At 41.7% G+C, this 16,833-nt stretch overlaps 1 protein-coding gene across 1 annotated transcript in view; it reads left to right on the top strand.

Moving 5' to 3' along the window:
• Dcr-1 (Endoribonuclease Dcr-1) overlaps positions 1-16,424 on the top strand; it is a 55,487-nt gene extending 39,063 nt beyond the window's left edge. Inside the window, exons 31-44 of the mRNA XM_076133971.1 lie at positions 478-644; positions 1,268-1,786; positions 3,941-4,093; positions 4,684-4,821; positions 5,730-5,826; positions 6,842-7,023; positions 7,539-7,721; positions 8,179-8,266; positions 8,897-9,040; positions 12,317-12,446; positions 12,884-12,974; positions 13,952-14,060; positions 14,446-14,578; positions 15,043-16,424. Coding sequence (XP_075990086.1) covers positions 478-644; positions 1,268-1,786; positions 3,941-4,093; positions 4,684-4,821; positions 5,730-5,826; positions 6,842-7,023; positions 7,539-7,721; positions 8,179-8,266; positions 8,897-9,040; positions 12,317-12,446; positions 12,884-12,974; positions 13,952-14,060; positions 14,446-14,578; positions 15,043-15,199 — 2,291 coding nt within the window. The 3' untranslated portion in view covers positions 15,200-16,424. The remainder of the gene's footprint in view (positions 1-477; positions 645-1,267; positions 1,787-3,940; positions 4,094-4,683; positions 4,822-5,729; positions 5,827-6,841; positions 7,024-7,538; positions 7,722-8,178; positions 8,267-8,896; positions 9,041-12,316; positions 12,447-12,883; positions 12,975-13,951; positions 14,061-14,445; positions 14,579-15,042) is intronic.
• Positions 16,425-16,833: the final 409 nt, after the last annotated feature.

Raw genomic sequence — 16,833 nt, 5'->3', positions numbered from 1 at the left:
ACACTAATGACTTTTCCAAGTGATGTGTGATAATTATTTCTAATACACACATAACTTCTAAAAGACATTGATGTGTTGCCTCGGATTCGAACCTGCGACCACTTGCGTGGGAGGTACTAACTTAAACCACTCGGCTATCACTGCTAAAAGCTAGTGGGTTATATTTTTTATTTATTCTTCTTCCTCTTATCGTATGGTTAGTGGTCAACCTAGTGTCAAAGTTTTTCAAGCCGCCCGAAGGCCTTTGACATGGCTTAACGACTGTCACCTTAGTAGATAACAGCCGGGACCAACTTTTACGTGCCCTCCGAAGCACGGAGACGCCCAGTTCAAATACCACTATGCGGTCACCCATCTATGGAATGACCGCGCCAACGGTTGCTTAACCCACAGATCGTATACCGACTGGTGAGCGCAACTGGCTATGGGCGCCTCTTTTTTTTTTATTTATTTAATAAGTATTTTTTCTTACAACAGTGGCTATGGGAGTCCGTATAGAATACAAAACGGCTCACGAGGCCGAAGCAGTGGATGTGGAAGGGAGAAAGAAGGTGAATCCAGCTCCGGCGCCGAATGAGACAGACGATGTGATAGACAGAGACACACATGTACAGCTCATGAGCGACGGAGTAGCGCCCGAACAGGTATGGTAGTTTGATTATCGGCTGAGTCAATAAAATCTGTTGCATTTTTGAGACAATCTATACTAATATTATAAAGCTGAAGAGTTTGTTTGTTTATTTGTTTGTTTGAACGCGCTAATCTCAGCAACTACTGGTGCGAAACCAAGATTTCTTATACTGTTGAATAGTCTATTTATTGAGGAAGGCTATAGGCTATATATCATCACACTACGACCAATAGGAGCAGAGTAACAGTGAAAAATGTTACAAAAACGGGAAAATTATGACCCATTCTCTCTTATGTGACGCAAGCGAAGTTACGGGGGTCACCTAGTATTAGTATACTCATAGACAAATGTCTAATTGTTGGTTTGGTTGATCATTATAACACTTAGAAACTTCAGGCAATATGTTTTCCTTAGGTAATTCAAAATAACTCTGTCTGTCTGTTACTCAATCACGCCTAAACTACTGAACCAATTTGCATGAAATTTGGTATAGAGATATTTTGATACCCGAGAAAGGACAAAGACTACTTTTTACCCCGGGAAAATGAGGCATTCCCATGGGAAAATTCAGGTGACGGACGAAGTCGCGGGTAAAAGCTAGTATAATATCACACTAATATAATATCCTTGTTTCAGTATATACAAAAATTCCGCGCGTCAGTTGACAGCCACAAAAAAGAAATAATCGCTAATGGACACTTAATACCACAAACTGACCCTTTAAACCACATTTTACCAGAAAACAAAGACTCAAAACCTCACTCAGATTCTACACTCAATACTGAGAGAGCACTTAAAGAACTATTCCCTTATAGTACCCAAGAAATTAAAATAAAAAACGGCCAAATAGACATAGCCAGCATAGAAAAAAATAAACGTGTTTTGCTGAATAAACTAAAAAGCGAATTGCCAGATGAAAAAATTAAAGAATTGAGCTGCTTTTCTATGAAAGATATTAATATAGATTCCGAAAATTATGTTAATGAGAAAATTGTGAATGTCGGTTTTGACAAAAGCGAGTGTTATGAAGATATTTGTAAAAATGCAAAGGAATTTGGACCTTATTATGCTGAGAAGAAGGGTGGGGAGTTCGATTTTGATTTTCAACCGAAGTTGGAAGGACATCCGGGGCCCAGTCCTAGTGTTATTTTACAGGTAAATTTCTATACTATATTTATTTAACTGCACGTTTGGCACAGTGGTTAAAGTGGTCACCGCGATAACCGTAGCGCCGCGTGTGGTTCCAATCCCACCCGGGACTAATATTTGTGTGATGAGTACGAGTATCTGTTCTAAGCCTGGATGTTAATGTATCTATATAAGTATGTATTTACAAGTATATAAGTATGTTTATCAGTTATTCGATTACAGTACAAGATTTACCATTGATGACTTCGACCAGTGATGACTCACTATTAATCACTTTGACCAGTGATGACTATTAATCACTTTGACCAGTGATGACTATTAATTACTTTGATCAGTGATGACTCACTATTAATTACTTTGATCAGTGATGACTCACTATTAATTACTTTGACCAGTGATGACTCACTATTAATCACTTTGACCAGTGATGACTCACTATTAATTACTTTGACCAGTGATGACTCACTATTAACCACTTTGATCAGTGATGACTCACTATTAATTACTTTGACCAGTGATGACTCACTATTAATTACTTTGACCAGTGATGACTCACTATTAATCACTTTGACCAGTATGACTCACTATTAATTACTTTGACCAGTGATGACTCACTATTAATTACTTTGACCAGTGATGACTCACTGTTAATTACTTTGACTATTGATGACTATTAATTACTTTGACCAGTGATGACTCACTATTAATTACTTTGACCAGTGACGACTCACCATTAATTACTTTGACCTGTGATGACTATTAATTATTTTGACCAGTGATGACTCACTATTAATTACCTAGACCAGTGATGACTCACTATTAATTACTTTGACCAGTGACGACTCACCATTAATTACTTTGACCTGTGATGACTATTAATTATTTTGACCAGTGATGACTCACTATTAATTACCTAGACCAGTGATGACTCACTATTAATTACTTTGACCAATGATGACTCACTATTAATTACTTTGACCAGTGATGACTCACTATTAATCACTTTGACCAGTGATGACTCACTATTTATCACTTTGACCAGTGATGACTCACTATTAATTACTTTGACCAGTGATGACTCACTATTAATTACTTTGACCATTGATGACTCACTATTAATTACTTTGACCAGTGATGACTCACTATTAATTACTTTGACCAGTGATGACTATTAATTACTTTGACCAGTGATGACTATTAATTACTTTGACCAGTGACGACTCACTATTAATTACTTTGACCAGTGATAACTCACTATTAATTACTTTGACCATTGATGACTATTAATTACTTTGACCAGTGATGACTATTCATTACTTTGACCAGTGATGACTCACTATTAATTACTTTGACCAGTGATGACTATTCATTACTTTGACCAGTGATGACTCACTATTAATTACTTTGACCAGTGATGAGTATTAATTACTTTGACCATTGATGACTATTAATCACTTTGACCGTTAATGACTTACTATTAATCACTTTGACCAGTGATGTCTCACTATTAATCTCTTTGACCGTTAATGACTTACTATTAATCACTTTGACCGTTAATGACTGACTATTTAATACTCTGACCGTTAATGACTTATTGCTCATGTCTGACCATTCTCCACTTTGACCATTTATGACTTACGATTCATTAGTTTGACCGTTCAAAACTTTGACTTTTCATAAACTTCACACTTTATGACCTTTAGTAACTTTGATCTCTCGTAAAATAACTATTTATTCCCCGGTTTCTGAGGTACATTTGGCGGTAGTTTATCTATTCAATAGCGTTTTTACATGAGTTTAAACGCTATTAAATAGATAAACTGAGCCGCTCATAGCCAGTTGCGCTCACCGGTCGGTAAACGATCTGTGGGTTAATCAACCATTGGCGCGGTCATTCCAGAGATGGGTGACCGCATAGTGGTATTTGAACTGGGCGTCTCCGTGCTTCGGAGGGCACATTAAAAGTCGGTCCCGGTTGTTGTCTACTAAGATAACAGTCGTTAAGCCACGTCAAAGGCCTCTCGGGCGGCTTGAACAACTGTGACACTAGGTTGACCACTAGCCATACGACAAACAAAACAAACAATAGATAAACTACCGCTAAATGTACCTCAGAAACCGGTTAGTTATTTAAATATACAATTTCATATAATATTTCAGGCATTAACAATGTCCAATGCTAACGACGGTATAAACCTGGAACGATTGGAGACGATCGGCGACAGTTTCTTAAAATTCGCTATAACTGCTTATTTGTACTGCGCACATCCTACTGTGCATGAGGGGAAACTAAGTCATATGCGGAGTAAACAGGTAAATATATACTTATTATATATTAAATATTATCATCAGTCTAGCCTTTCTTCCAACTATGTTGTAGTCGGCTTCCAGTCTCACCGGATGCAGCTGAATACCAGTGTTTTACAAGCCGCGACTGTCTATCTGACCTCCACAACACAGTTACTTGGGTTATAACACGATACTCCTCAGCAAGACTGTCTAACTAAATTGTCGTCTAATGGTAATCTCCAGGAAAAATTACAGCGATTCTTTAGTGACGCGTTCATAGTTATACGACTATATCGATTTAGATATCATTTTTCATAGTAATAGATTATATTACGAAAATATACATACATAGGTTACTGGTAGACTAACAGAATTCAGTTTTTAGTAAGTAGTTAGATGTTGGTGGAGGGTAAATTAAATGACAGTAGTTTTGTAGATAAGGGTGGTTTGTGGAGGTCCGATAGACAGTCGCTGCGTGTAAAACACTGTTATTCAGCTGCATCCGGTGAGACTGGAAGCCGACTCCAACATAGTTTGGAAGAAAGGCTCGGCTGATGATGACCATATTTTACAGTTTATTATTATTAATATAAAACTATTTTGTCCTCCCCCAGGTATCGAACCTCAACCTGTACCGTCTGGGTCGCAACAAACGTCTCGGCGCGCGCATGATAGCATCGAAGTTTGAACCTCACGATAACTGGCTACCTCCCTGCCACAAACCGCCCCCTACGTTACACCCCAGTGCTCATGTAAGTACCTGTTATATGCATATTGCACTAATAACACAATAGTGCTGTAAGGACGCGTTTCCACTATGTCGTAACGATTAATTCATCGTTGGACGACTGTCGTCTCCAGCTGTTTCCATTATAATTAGCCACGACACTTAAAACTACACGCGCCCTAACGATTGTTGTTCGTCAAAAAAATTTATCGTTTAGTGACTGTCGTATCTAGCAGTCCCCACTGTCACGATAATCTGCCGTCACTGCAAAAAATGTCGTAGACGACAGTAAGTTGTGTCGTTCTATATGTGAACACTTCCATTTAAACATATAAGCCACGACACTTAAAACTACACGATTATCTGTCGTCACGACATAGTGGGAACGCGCCCTAATTCTAAATACAATTTCTCTCAGAATCGACGAATAACTTGTTTTTACCCTATTATGGCTATGGTAAATGCTCCATGTGCTTTTTTAAATGGAATAGAAGATATTATTTTATTTCTAACTAGCTGACCCGCGCAACTTCGCTTGCGTCACATAAGAGAGAATGGCTCATAATTTTCCCCGTTTGTGTAATTTTTATTTACTGGTACTCTGCTTCTTTTGGTCGTAACAATGTTATATAGCCTCCAGCCTTCTTCAATAAATAGTCTACCCAACACTCAAATATGTTTTCAATTCACGCCAGTAGTTCCTGAGATTAGTGCGGTCAACCAAACAAACTCTACACTCTCTCTTATATAGATACATTAACAACCAGGTTCAGAACGGATACTCATGCTCATCACACAAATATTTGTCCCGGGTGGGATTGGAAGCCACAATACGCGGTACTACGGTCATTGCTGCGAGGTGACCACTTTAACCACTGCGCCAAACGTGCAGTTATATAAATGGTACTTACTTAATATTTTTTTTGTTTACAGGGTGATCCACAATTAGACGCGTTGAATCCAGACATGCCGTTAGACGCTACAGGGTGTTTCATTCCGTACAATTTGATCACACAACACAGTATACCGGGTGAGTATTATTACGACTGTTATACCCGAAGGTGTAGGCACTGGTGTATGTATGTAACCTAGCTATATTCATTTTCCTTAACTGCCTCTGTGGCGCGGTCGGTAGTATATGCGGCTGCCGTGCGAGAGGTCTCGGGTTCGAATTCTGGGTCGGGCCAAAAAAAGTCTTTTCTGAGATTTTCTGTTAAGAATTTCTTTGAGATTGCCCGGAGTTGGGAAGTTGAGGTCGAAGACCTTCGTCCCTCGGAGAGCACGTAAAGCCGTGAGTCCTGAGCGAGTAGCCGTGAGATTCTAGCTAGCTCTTCTCATAAGGCTCTACCCCCTTTCCGAGCTAGTGGTAGATTCAGTAATTGTAACGACTATCATAAGTGGCAATATTTGACCTAAATTAATAAATGATTTGATTTTGATTATGAAATACACCCACGTTTCACCATTAACAATGTTAGTCCCATGTAATAGGGAGTCTATTGTCATATACCGGGCACGTTACCAAACTCCGGACTACTATTGAAAATATTTTATAATACTGTAGTGTGGTCAGTATTGTATCCGGCTGTTGATCAATAGGCCTCAGGTTCAATTCTCTGGTCAGCAAAGTACTCCTATTTATAATAGAAAATTTCTTACCCCCGATTTCTGAGGTACATTTAGCGGTAGTTTACCTATAGCGTTTAAACTCATATAAAAATAAGTTTTGAATAGATAAACTACCGTTAAATGAACCTCAGAAACCGGGGGTTCATCGTATAGGCCAGAGCTTATAAAAAAAATCAAGCTGTTACCTTGCTAGTTCAACTAAACTCGGCTAGATGGCGTTGTTCTCAATTATGAACGTTTATTGTTTAGTACTAAAAATATACACTTTTATTGCCAACATGTATGTATGTGAATGAAGCAAGGGAAGTTTGTAAGGATCGTACCAAGTGACGTTCTTTGATCTCTGCCTACCTATATGAGAAAAAAAGCGTGATTTTATATATGTATGTTTTAAAAATATTTTCTTCTTTTCACAGATAAGTCTATAGCGGACTGCGTGGAAGCCCTCATAGGGGCATATCTCTTGGAGTGTGGTCCCCGAGGGGCACTGCTGTTCATGTCGTGGCTGGGGATCAAAGTGTTGCCGTGCCACCGCGTGCCCCTGGACTCTGACCATCCTTATGTGAAGCATGTGGCTGCGCATAAGACTGATAGTGTGGTGAGTGACCCCTTATTTGACCCCATTAAATATTTTGTTTGTACTAGTGACCCCTTTTGGTCCATAAGTGACCCCAATGTCCCCTAAAGTGACCCCAATGACAGCCTCAAGTGACCCTAATGCTCCCTTAAGTGACCCCTATGCCACTTCAAGTAACTATGTAAGACTAATAGTATGTGTAACCTAAAGTGACCTTAAGACATTTGGGGGTTCCTATAGATTTGTGACCCCAGTAATCATACGCTATCCACTATATCCTTGGTATGATCTCATTGACCCATAAAGTGACCCCCGAATAAGCAAGATAACTCCCGTGACCCCATAAGGTGACTCTCATGACCATATCACCAAACAATATTTACGACTACTTTAAACATAATTTAATTTAGTTCAAGGTCATTGTCAGAGGTCAATCACGATCACATTCTAAAAGGTCAAGGTCATTGACCTTAGAACGTCGAAGACCACATTAATATAGAATCATTAACATTTATATATTATCTTACACCCCCCAGCCGCCCCCAGCCCCCGAGTCCCCTAAACGCCAGCGCACCAGCTCATCATCATCGGAATGTTCTTCCGAAGACGAAGACCCTCAGCCACAGCAGGAGGTGTTCCCTGATGATGACTGGTCCTGGCCGGGACGAGCGGTCGGCTCGCTACAACCTTATCAAGATGAAAACGGAGTTTGGATGCAGGTATTATTATTACTTACTAGCTGACCCGCGCAACTTCGCTTGCAACATAAAAGAGAATGCGTATTTTCCCCGTTTTTGTAACATTTTTTGCTCGTACTCAGCTCCTATTGGTCGTAGCGTGATGATATATAGCCTATAGCATTCCTCGATAAATGGGCTATCTAACACTGAAATAATTTTTCAAATCGGACCAGTAGTTCCTGAGATTAGCGCGTTAAAACTAACAAATATTAGCATAGATACAGTCAACCTGGGTAACTTTGAATCATTTGGGTAACATTGACAGTGGGAATTTGAACTAGTTTCGATTATTTTTTCATATGAAACCAACACAATTAATAAAAGTTTGCAAAAGTTCATACATACTATAATGCGTAAAGACTTTTTCTCCGACCTAATATTGTTTTCACACTATTTTTTATGACATAGAGATAGATAATTTGTTGTATGTTTGCAGCCAATCTTCGGTGAGTTGAAGGCCCCTCCATCACCGCTACTCCGATATATAGAAGACCCTGAAGGGGAATTGGAACAAATGCTCTCTGGTAAGTCGTACACTTAATACATAAGTAACAATCCATACTATCCATACTAATATTATAAATGCGAAAGTAACTCTGTCTGTCTGCTACTCAATCACGCCAAAACTACTGAACCAATTTGCATGAAATTTGGTATGGAGATACTTTCATACTCGAGAAAGGACATAGGCTATATATCATCACGCTATGACCAAAAGGAGCGGAGTAACAGTAATTAATGTTACAAAAACGGGGAAAAATTTCACCCATCCTCTCTTATTGGACGCAAGCGAAGTTGCGCGGGTCAGCTAGTATCTATATAAGTATGTTTATCAGTTATTTGGTTACCGTAGTACAAGCTCTACTTAGTTTGGAATCAGATGACCGTGTGTGAGTTGTCCAATGATATTTATTTAATGCTAGAGACCGCCCGCGACTTCGTCCGCGTGGAAACCTATCCCGTGTAAATCCCGATCCCTCCGGGATAAAAAGTAGCCTATATGTTATTCTAGGTCTTCAGCTACCTACATACCAAATTTAATCATAATCGGTTCAGTGGTATTTCCGTGAAAGAGTAACAAACATACATACATACTCTCAAACTTTTACATTCATAATATTAGTAGGATAATATATTGCGTTCTTTGTTCCCAGGTTACGATGGTCTGGAGCGCACCCTGCAGTACAGGTTCAAGGACCGGTCGCTGCTGCTGCAGGCGCTGACCCACGCCTCTCATCACAGCAACCGCCTCACTGACTGCTACCAGCGCCTCGAGTTCCTCGGCGACGCCATACTAGGTATGTGTGTTATATGACCCCACCGCCGTGACACAAGTGACCCCATGACTAAGAGTGACCCCATAACTGAGAGTGACCCCATAACTGAGAGTGACCCCATGACTGAAGTGACCCCATGACAGAGTGTAGGTCAGCCAGGTTACGACGGTCTGGAGCGCACTCTGCAGTACAGGTTCAAGGACCGGTCGCTGCTGCTGCAGGCGCTGACCCACGCCTCTCATCACAGCAACCGCCTCACTGACTGCTACCAGCGCCTCGAGTTCCTCGGCGACGCCATACTGGGTATGTGTGATATATGACCCCACCGCCGTGACACAAGTGACCCCATGACCAAGAGTGACCCCATGACGGAGAGTGACCCCATGACTGAAGTGACCCCGTGACTAAGAGTGACCCCACGACTACGAGTGACCCCATGACTGAGAGTGACCCCATGACTGAAAGTGACCCCATGACCAAGAGTGACCCCATGACTGAGAGTGACCCCATGACTGAAGTGACCCCACCACAATGAGTGACCCCATGACTGAAGTGACCCCATGACTAAGAGTGTAGGTCAGTCTGGTCACGATGGGCTGGAGCGCACTCTGCAGTACAGGTTCAAGGACCGGTCGCTGCTGCTGCAGGCGCTGACCCACGCCTCTCATCACAGCAACCGCCTCACTGACTGCTACCAGCGCCTCGAGTTCCTCGGCGACGCCATACTAGGTATGTGTGTTATATGACCCCACCGCCGTGACACAACTGACCCCATGACTTAGTGTGACCCCATGATACAAGTGACCCCTTAACTAAGACTGACCCCATGACTGAAAGTGACCCCATGACCATGAGTGACCCCATGATACAAGTGACCCCTTAACTAAGACTGACCCCATGACCATGAGTGACCCCATGACTAAGAGTGACCCCACGACTGAGAGTGTAGGTCAGTCAGGTTACGATGGTCTGGAGCGCACTCTGCAGTACAGGTTCAAGGACCGGTCGCTGCTGCTGCAGGCGCTGACCCACGCCTCTCATCACAGCAACCGCCTCACTGACTGCTACCAGCGCCTCGAGTTCCTCGGCGACGCCATACTAGGTATGTGTGTTATATGACCCCACCGCCGTGACACAACTGACCCCATGACTTAGTGTGACCCCATGATACAAGTGACCCCTTAACTAAGACTGACCCCATGACTGAAAGTGACCCCATGACCATGAGTGACCCCATGATACAAGTGACCCCTTAACTAAGACTGACCCCATGACTGAGAGTGACCCCATGACTAAGAGTGACCCCATGACCATGAGTGACCCCATGACTAAGAGTGACCCCATGACTAAGAGTGACCCCATGACGATGAGTGACCCCATGACTAAGAGTGACCCCACGACTGAGAGTGTAGGTCAGTCAGGTTACGATGGTCTGGAGCGCACTCTGCAGTACAGGTTCAAGGACCGGTCGCTGCTGCTGCAGGCGCTGACCCACGCCTCTCATCACAGCAACCGGCTCACTGACTGCTACCAGCGCCTCGAGTTCCTCGGCGACGCCATACTATGTATGTGTGTTATATGACCCCACCGCCGTGACACAAGCGACCCCATGACACAAGTGACCCCACGACTGAGAGTGACCCCATGACTAAAAGCGACCCCATGACTGAGAGTGACCCCATGACTGAAGTGACACCATAGCTGTAGTGACCCCATGACACGTGACCCCATGAATGAGAGTGACCCGTGACTTAGAGTGACCCCATGACTAAGAGTGACCCCATGACTGAGAGTGTAGGTCAGTCAGGTTACGACGGTCTGGAGCGCACTCTGCAGTACAGGTTCAAGGACCGGTCGCTGCTGCTGCAGGCGCTGACCCACGCCTCTCATCACAGCAACCGCCTCACTGACTGCTACCAGCGCCTCGAGTTCCTCGGCGACGCCATACTGGGTATGTGTGTTATATGACCCCACCGCCGTGACACAAGTGACCCCATGACACATGTGACCCCATGACACATGTGACCCCATGACACATGTGACCCCATGACACATGTGACCCCATGAGGAAGAGTGACCCCATGACTAAGAGTGACACCATAATGAAGTGACCCCATGACTGAGAGTGATCCCATGACTAAGAGTGACTCCATGACTAAGAGTGACCCCATGACTGAGAGTGACCCCATGACTGAAGTGACACCATAGCTGTAGTGACCCCATGACACGTGACCCCATGAATGAGAGTGACCCGTGACTTAGAGTGACCCCATGACTAAGAGTGACCCCATGACTGAGAGTGTAGGTCAGTCAGGTTACGACGGTCTGGAGCGCACTCTGCAGTACAGGTTCAAGGACCGGTCGCTGCTGCTGCAGGCGCTGACCCACGCCTCTCATCACAGCAACCGGCTCACTGACTGCTACCAGCGCCTCGAGTTCCTCGGCGACGCCATACTAGGTATGTGTGTTATATGACCCCACCGCCGTGACACGAGTGACCCCATGACTAGGAGTGGCCCCATGACTGAAGTGACCCCACGACTAAGAGTGAACCCATGACTGGGAGTGACCCCATGACTTGCCGACACCACGATCCCATCATTTAAGCGATCCCATGACTTAAGCGATCCCCTGGCAACACGAACCCGTGCTCAAAACGATCCCATGACTAGAACGATCCTATGACTAGCCGCTCCCATGACTAGAACGATCCTATGACTAGCCGCTCCCATGACTTGCCGATCCCATGTCAATACAATCCCATGACAAGACGATCCCATGGCTAGACCGATCCCATGACAAGACGATCCCATGGCTTGACCGATCCCATGACTTGACCGATCCCATGACTTGACCGATCCCATGACTTGACCGATCCCATGGCTTGACCGATCCCATGACTAATGATCCCATGACTAATGATCCCATGTCAACGCGATCCCATGGCTTGACAATCCCATGACAAGACGATCCCATGACTTGATCGATCTCATGACTTGATCGATCCCTTGACAAGACGATCCCATGACTAACGATCCCATGGCTAGACGATCCCATGGCTACACGATCCTCCGACTTGACTATCCCATTACTAGACGATCCCATGACTATCGGTCCCATGAATAACGATCACATGACTAAAGATCCCATGACTAACGATCCCATGACTAACGATCCCATGACTAACGATCCCATGACTAACGATCCCATGACTATCGAACCCATGACTAAGGAATCGAACTCGAGACCTGAAATTCAGCAGCCGTTATTATTACTAATTAAATATATTTGTTTCAGATTACCTAATTACCCGTCACTTATACGAAGACCCGCGGCGTCACTCGCCCGGCGCGCTCACAGACCTTCGCTCAGCTTTAGTCAATAACACTATATTCGCTACCTTAGCTGCCAGGCATGGATTCCATAAGTAAGTGTTCTTATCGTATGGTTAGTGGTCAACCTAGTGTCAAAGTTGTTCAAGCCGCAGCCTTTGACGTGGCGTAACGACTGTTATCTTTGTAGACAACAACCGGGACCGACTTTTTACGTGCCCTGCGAGGCAGTCCTAAGTCACAAACTACGGGAAAAGCTAGTTGTAGTATATGTTTGTTTGTCGTATGGTTAGTGGTCAACCTAGTGTCAAAGTTGTTCAAGCCGCAGCCTTTGACGTGGCTTAACGACTGTTATCTTATTTGACGACAACCGGGACTGACTTTTTACGTGTCCTCCGAAGCACGAAGACGCTCAGTTCAAATATCACTATGCGGTCACCCATCTATGGAATGACCGCGTCAAAGTTTGCTTGACCCACAGATCGTTTACTGGCCCATGCTTCTTTTTCACTTAAAAACTTTTTATTTTCAGGTACTTTAGACACATGTCGCCCGGTTTGAACGAGGTTTTAACTAAATACGTCAAAATACAGGAGGAGAATGGACATTCTATTAGTGAAGAAGTAAGTATGAACAACTAGATTACTCATTTTAAACTAAGTTTTTAACAACTCTCAGACATGCAAGGTTTCAGCACGATGTCAAACAACTGTCAGACATGCCATTCATCACGATGTTTTCCTTCACCGTTATAACAAGTGATCATTATTTATATAAATAATGCATTATTATACAAACACACCAATGACTTGTCCAAGTGATGTGTGTGTAGCGACATCTACTGGGACCAGCGCACAACCAACCACCACGCGCAGTGTGACTGACGTCACAAGTCCTGAATCGCGCTATCGAAGTTTGCCCTGCAACTGACTATATATACAAGTTCCCGACTACAACAGTCGGGCAGCCTAGGCCCACCAGGCACGATCACCTCGCCTGGTCGGAGGATCCTCCCTTTGTGTTGGAGGAACATGATCACCTCGTTCCTCCACATGTGTATTATAAATAACTAGCTGACCCGCGCAACTTCGCTTGCGTCACATAAGAGAACATTTTTCACTTGTACTCTGCTCCTATTGGTCGTAGCGTGATGATATATAGCCTATAGCCTTCCTCGATAAATGGGCTACCTAACACTGAAAGAATTTTTCAAATCGGACCAGTAGTTCCCGAGATATTATTGATAGATAGTATAGATGATCACTTGTTACAACGGTGAAGGAAAACATCGTGATGAATGACATGTCTGACAGTTGTTTGACACAGTTCTTGAAGGAATGTAAAATATTGTAGTGGTTAAGATCGCCACACCGCTATAATGGAGTTGTGAGGTCATGGGTTCGATTCCCACACGGAACATTTATTTGTGCGATCCACAAATAATTATTTCGGGTCTGGTTGGACTTTGTGTCCGTTGTTTGTATGTTTGTAAAAGTCCCCGCGACACAAGAGCAATTCTTTGTGCGGGAGTTGTTTAAAAACAATAAAATAGACCTTTGCCCAGCAGTGGGACTGTATTATAAATATGTATGTATTACAGCATTACTTGATACAAGAAGATGAAATGGAGCAAGCAGAAGACGTCGAGGTGCCCAAAGCGCTGGGTGACCTGTTCGAGTCTGTTGCTGGAGCTATATTCTTAGATTCTGGTGAGAAATATTATTACGCAAGCTTCTATACTAATATTATAAAGCTGAAGAGTTTGTTTGTTTGTTTGAACGCGCTAATCTCAGGAACTACTGGTCCGATTTGAAAAATTATTTCAGTGTTAGATAGCCCATTTATCGAGGAAGGCTATTAGGCTATATCATCACGCTACGACCAATAGGAGCAGAGTACCAGTAAAAAATGTTACAAAGACGGGGAAAAATTTGACCCATTCTCTCTTATGTGACGCAAGCGAAGTTGCGCGGGTCAGCTAGTGAGCTATAAAACTGAAAATTAAATTTACTTTATCTACAATATACTCTATTAGACACTTATCAATAACCTATGACTCATCTTTGTCTTACTTATTTATTATTTTCTCTACAGGTATGTCCCTCGGCGCCGTCTGGAAATCGTACGTGAATCTAATGGGCGCTGAGTTGGAAGCATTCAGTGCGGCCGCGCCTAAGTCACCTGTTCGAGAACTACTCGAAGCTGAACCCGATACAGCTAAGTTTGGGTGAGTTTTATCACTTTAGTAGAAGACTTTTGGCTAACAATTTTGGGACTTTTGGGACTCTTATAAATCTTAGTAGAGGGACTTTTTTTTATTCTTCTAAACGAAGTGCTGTTATTGCTTTTTAAGCTGAGTATTTTATTATAAAAGAGTGAAATATACAATTTTTGGTGGTCCGTTTGACTGCCTCCGAGGCGCAGTGGTATTGGTCACCACGTCGCTACCATTGCGTCGGGAGGTCGTGGGTTCGATTCCCAGACGGAACAATTATTTGTGCGATCCACAAATAATTGTTTCGGTTCTGGTTATACTTTGTGTCCGTTGTTTGTATGTTTGTAAAAGTCCCCGCGACGCAAGATCAATTCTTAGTCCGGGAGTTGTCTTTATAAAAATAGTATTTATCGCTTAAAAGTACAAAAAAATTTTTGTTTGCTACATAAATTCTAATATTCTTTCTCTCTTTCTAGTAAACCTGAGCGTCTAGCGGACGGCCGTCGCGTCCGCGTTTGTGTCGAAGTATTCGGGCGCGGGACTTTCAAGGGTGTCGGACGCAACTATCGCATCGCTAAGGGTACAGCCGCCAGATGCGCTCTACGCCACTTGAGGGGACATCGCGGACATTAGACACTTAAAACTCTAAGAAAATAAAAAAGTATGTTTTTTTCATGTTTATAGTAATCATCTTCCTAAGGAAGGGAGCTACAAAAATAGCCATAAAGAAGGTTTAAGTGAATTTTCCAATCGTCCTCTAACTAGCATCTAAATAATTAAAAGTATGATTTTCGATGTTATAATAACCATCTCTTAAGTTAAAACCGTATGAAAAAAATTGCAATAAATCTACCTAAAAGGAAGATTTTAGTGACTATTCCAATTTATAGTACCCTAACTGTCACCTAAACAATTAAAAAGTATGATTTTCGATGTTATTGTAATCATCCCTTAAGTAACCCTAAGACACTTGACATTACACAATTTAAGTAACTCTAAGAAAATGAAAACGTATGTCTTTTTCATGTTATTGAAATCATCCTCTTAAGAAAGAAAGAGCGACTAAGAAGGTTTAAGTGATTATATCAACCGACCCCTGACTATCACCAAAATAATTAAAAAATATGATTTTCAATGTCAAAGTAAACATCTTCTAAGTAAACCTTAAAAAAGTAAGAGCTAAAATTATTGTTCTAAGCAGAAAAATGGCATAAATATGTAGAAAACTGGCATAAATTTGTAGAAAATGGCATAAATTTGTAGAAACCTGGCATAAATATGACGAAATACGGCATAAATTTGTAGCGAACTGGCATAAATTTGTCCTAAAACGGCATAAATTTGTAAAAACATGGCATAAATTTGTCAAAAATTGTCGAAAATTGCCATAAATTTGTATAGAACTGGCATAAATATGTAGAAACGTGGCATAAAATCGTTTATAATCTAAGTATACTTAAGACCTTTTAAAACTGTGTCTAATACAATGTGATATATTAAAAGATCACTAGTTTTAAGATAAAAAAAAGCATTTTTGTTTAGAAACTTATATTATTTTTTGTATATTTTTCATGTTTTCAGGCTATAAGATATTCAAGTTTCATTTGAACTTAAAACATCGAATATACTTTGTATAGCAATCTTTTATATAATTTTATATTAATATTTATATATAAATCAAAATTACATATTACTACCAGAGCTTGGAATTTAAGTGTAATTAAATTATTTTAGTATTCACTTAAGGTCAACTTGGGTAACTTTGAATCATTTGGGTAACATTGACAGTGGGAATTTGAACTAGTTTCGATAATTTTTTCATATGAAACCAACACAATTGATAAAGGTTTATTTTAGTTTTGCAAACTTTTATCAATTGTGTTGGTTTCATATGAAAAATATAATCGAAATTAGTTCAAATTCCCACGTTCAATGTTACCCAAATGATTCAAAGTTACCCAAGTTGACTGTACATGTCTTATTATTATAGCAATGTATACTATACTATAATACGCCACAAAATAATAGCCACGTAGTTTCGGCAAGTTTGTTGTCGAAAACGAAACTAAACCGAAATTTTCGTTTCGGTAAAAAACCGGACACTCGGTCGGACACTATTTATGTACCTCAAGCAGCTTATATATACCGTATACTTATATAATACTTATTTACCTGTAATTTAAAGCCAAATATAATATGACAGCAAGTAAGTGCTTTTGTGAATAACTTCGTGACATATGTACAGACACTGTGTAAATAAGACACAT

The sequence above is a fragment of the Anticarsia gemmatalis genome, chromosome 30 (assembly GCF_050436995.1).
Source record: "Anticarsia gemmatalis isolate Benzon Research Colony breed Stoneville strain chromosome 30, ilAntGemm2 primary, whole genome shotgun sequence".
Classification (NCBI taxonomy): domain Eukaryota; kingdom Metazoa; phylum Arthropoda; class Insecta; order Lepidoptera; family Erebidae; genus Anticarsia; species Anticarsia gemmatalis.
The sequence above is the reverse complement of the archived record's forward strand: the minus strand, read 5'-3'. Positions and strand labels throughout refer to the sequence as shown.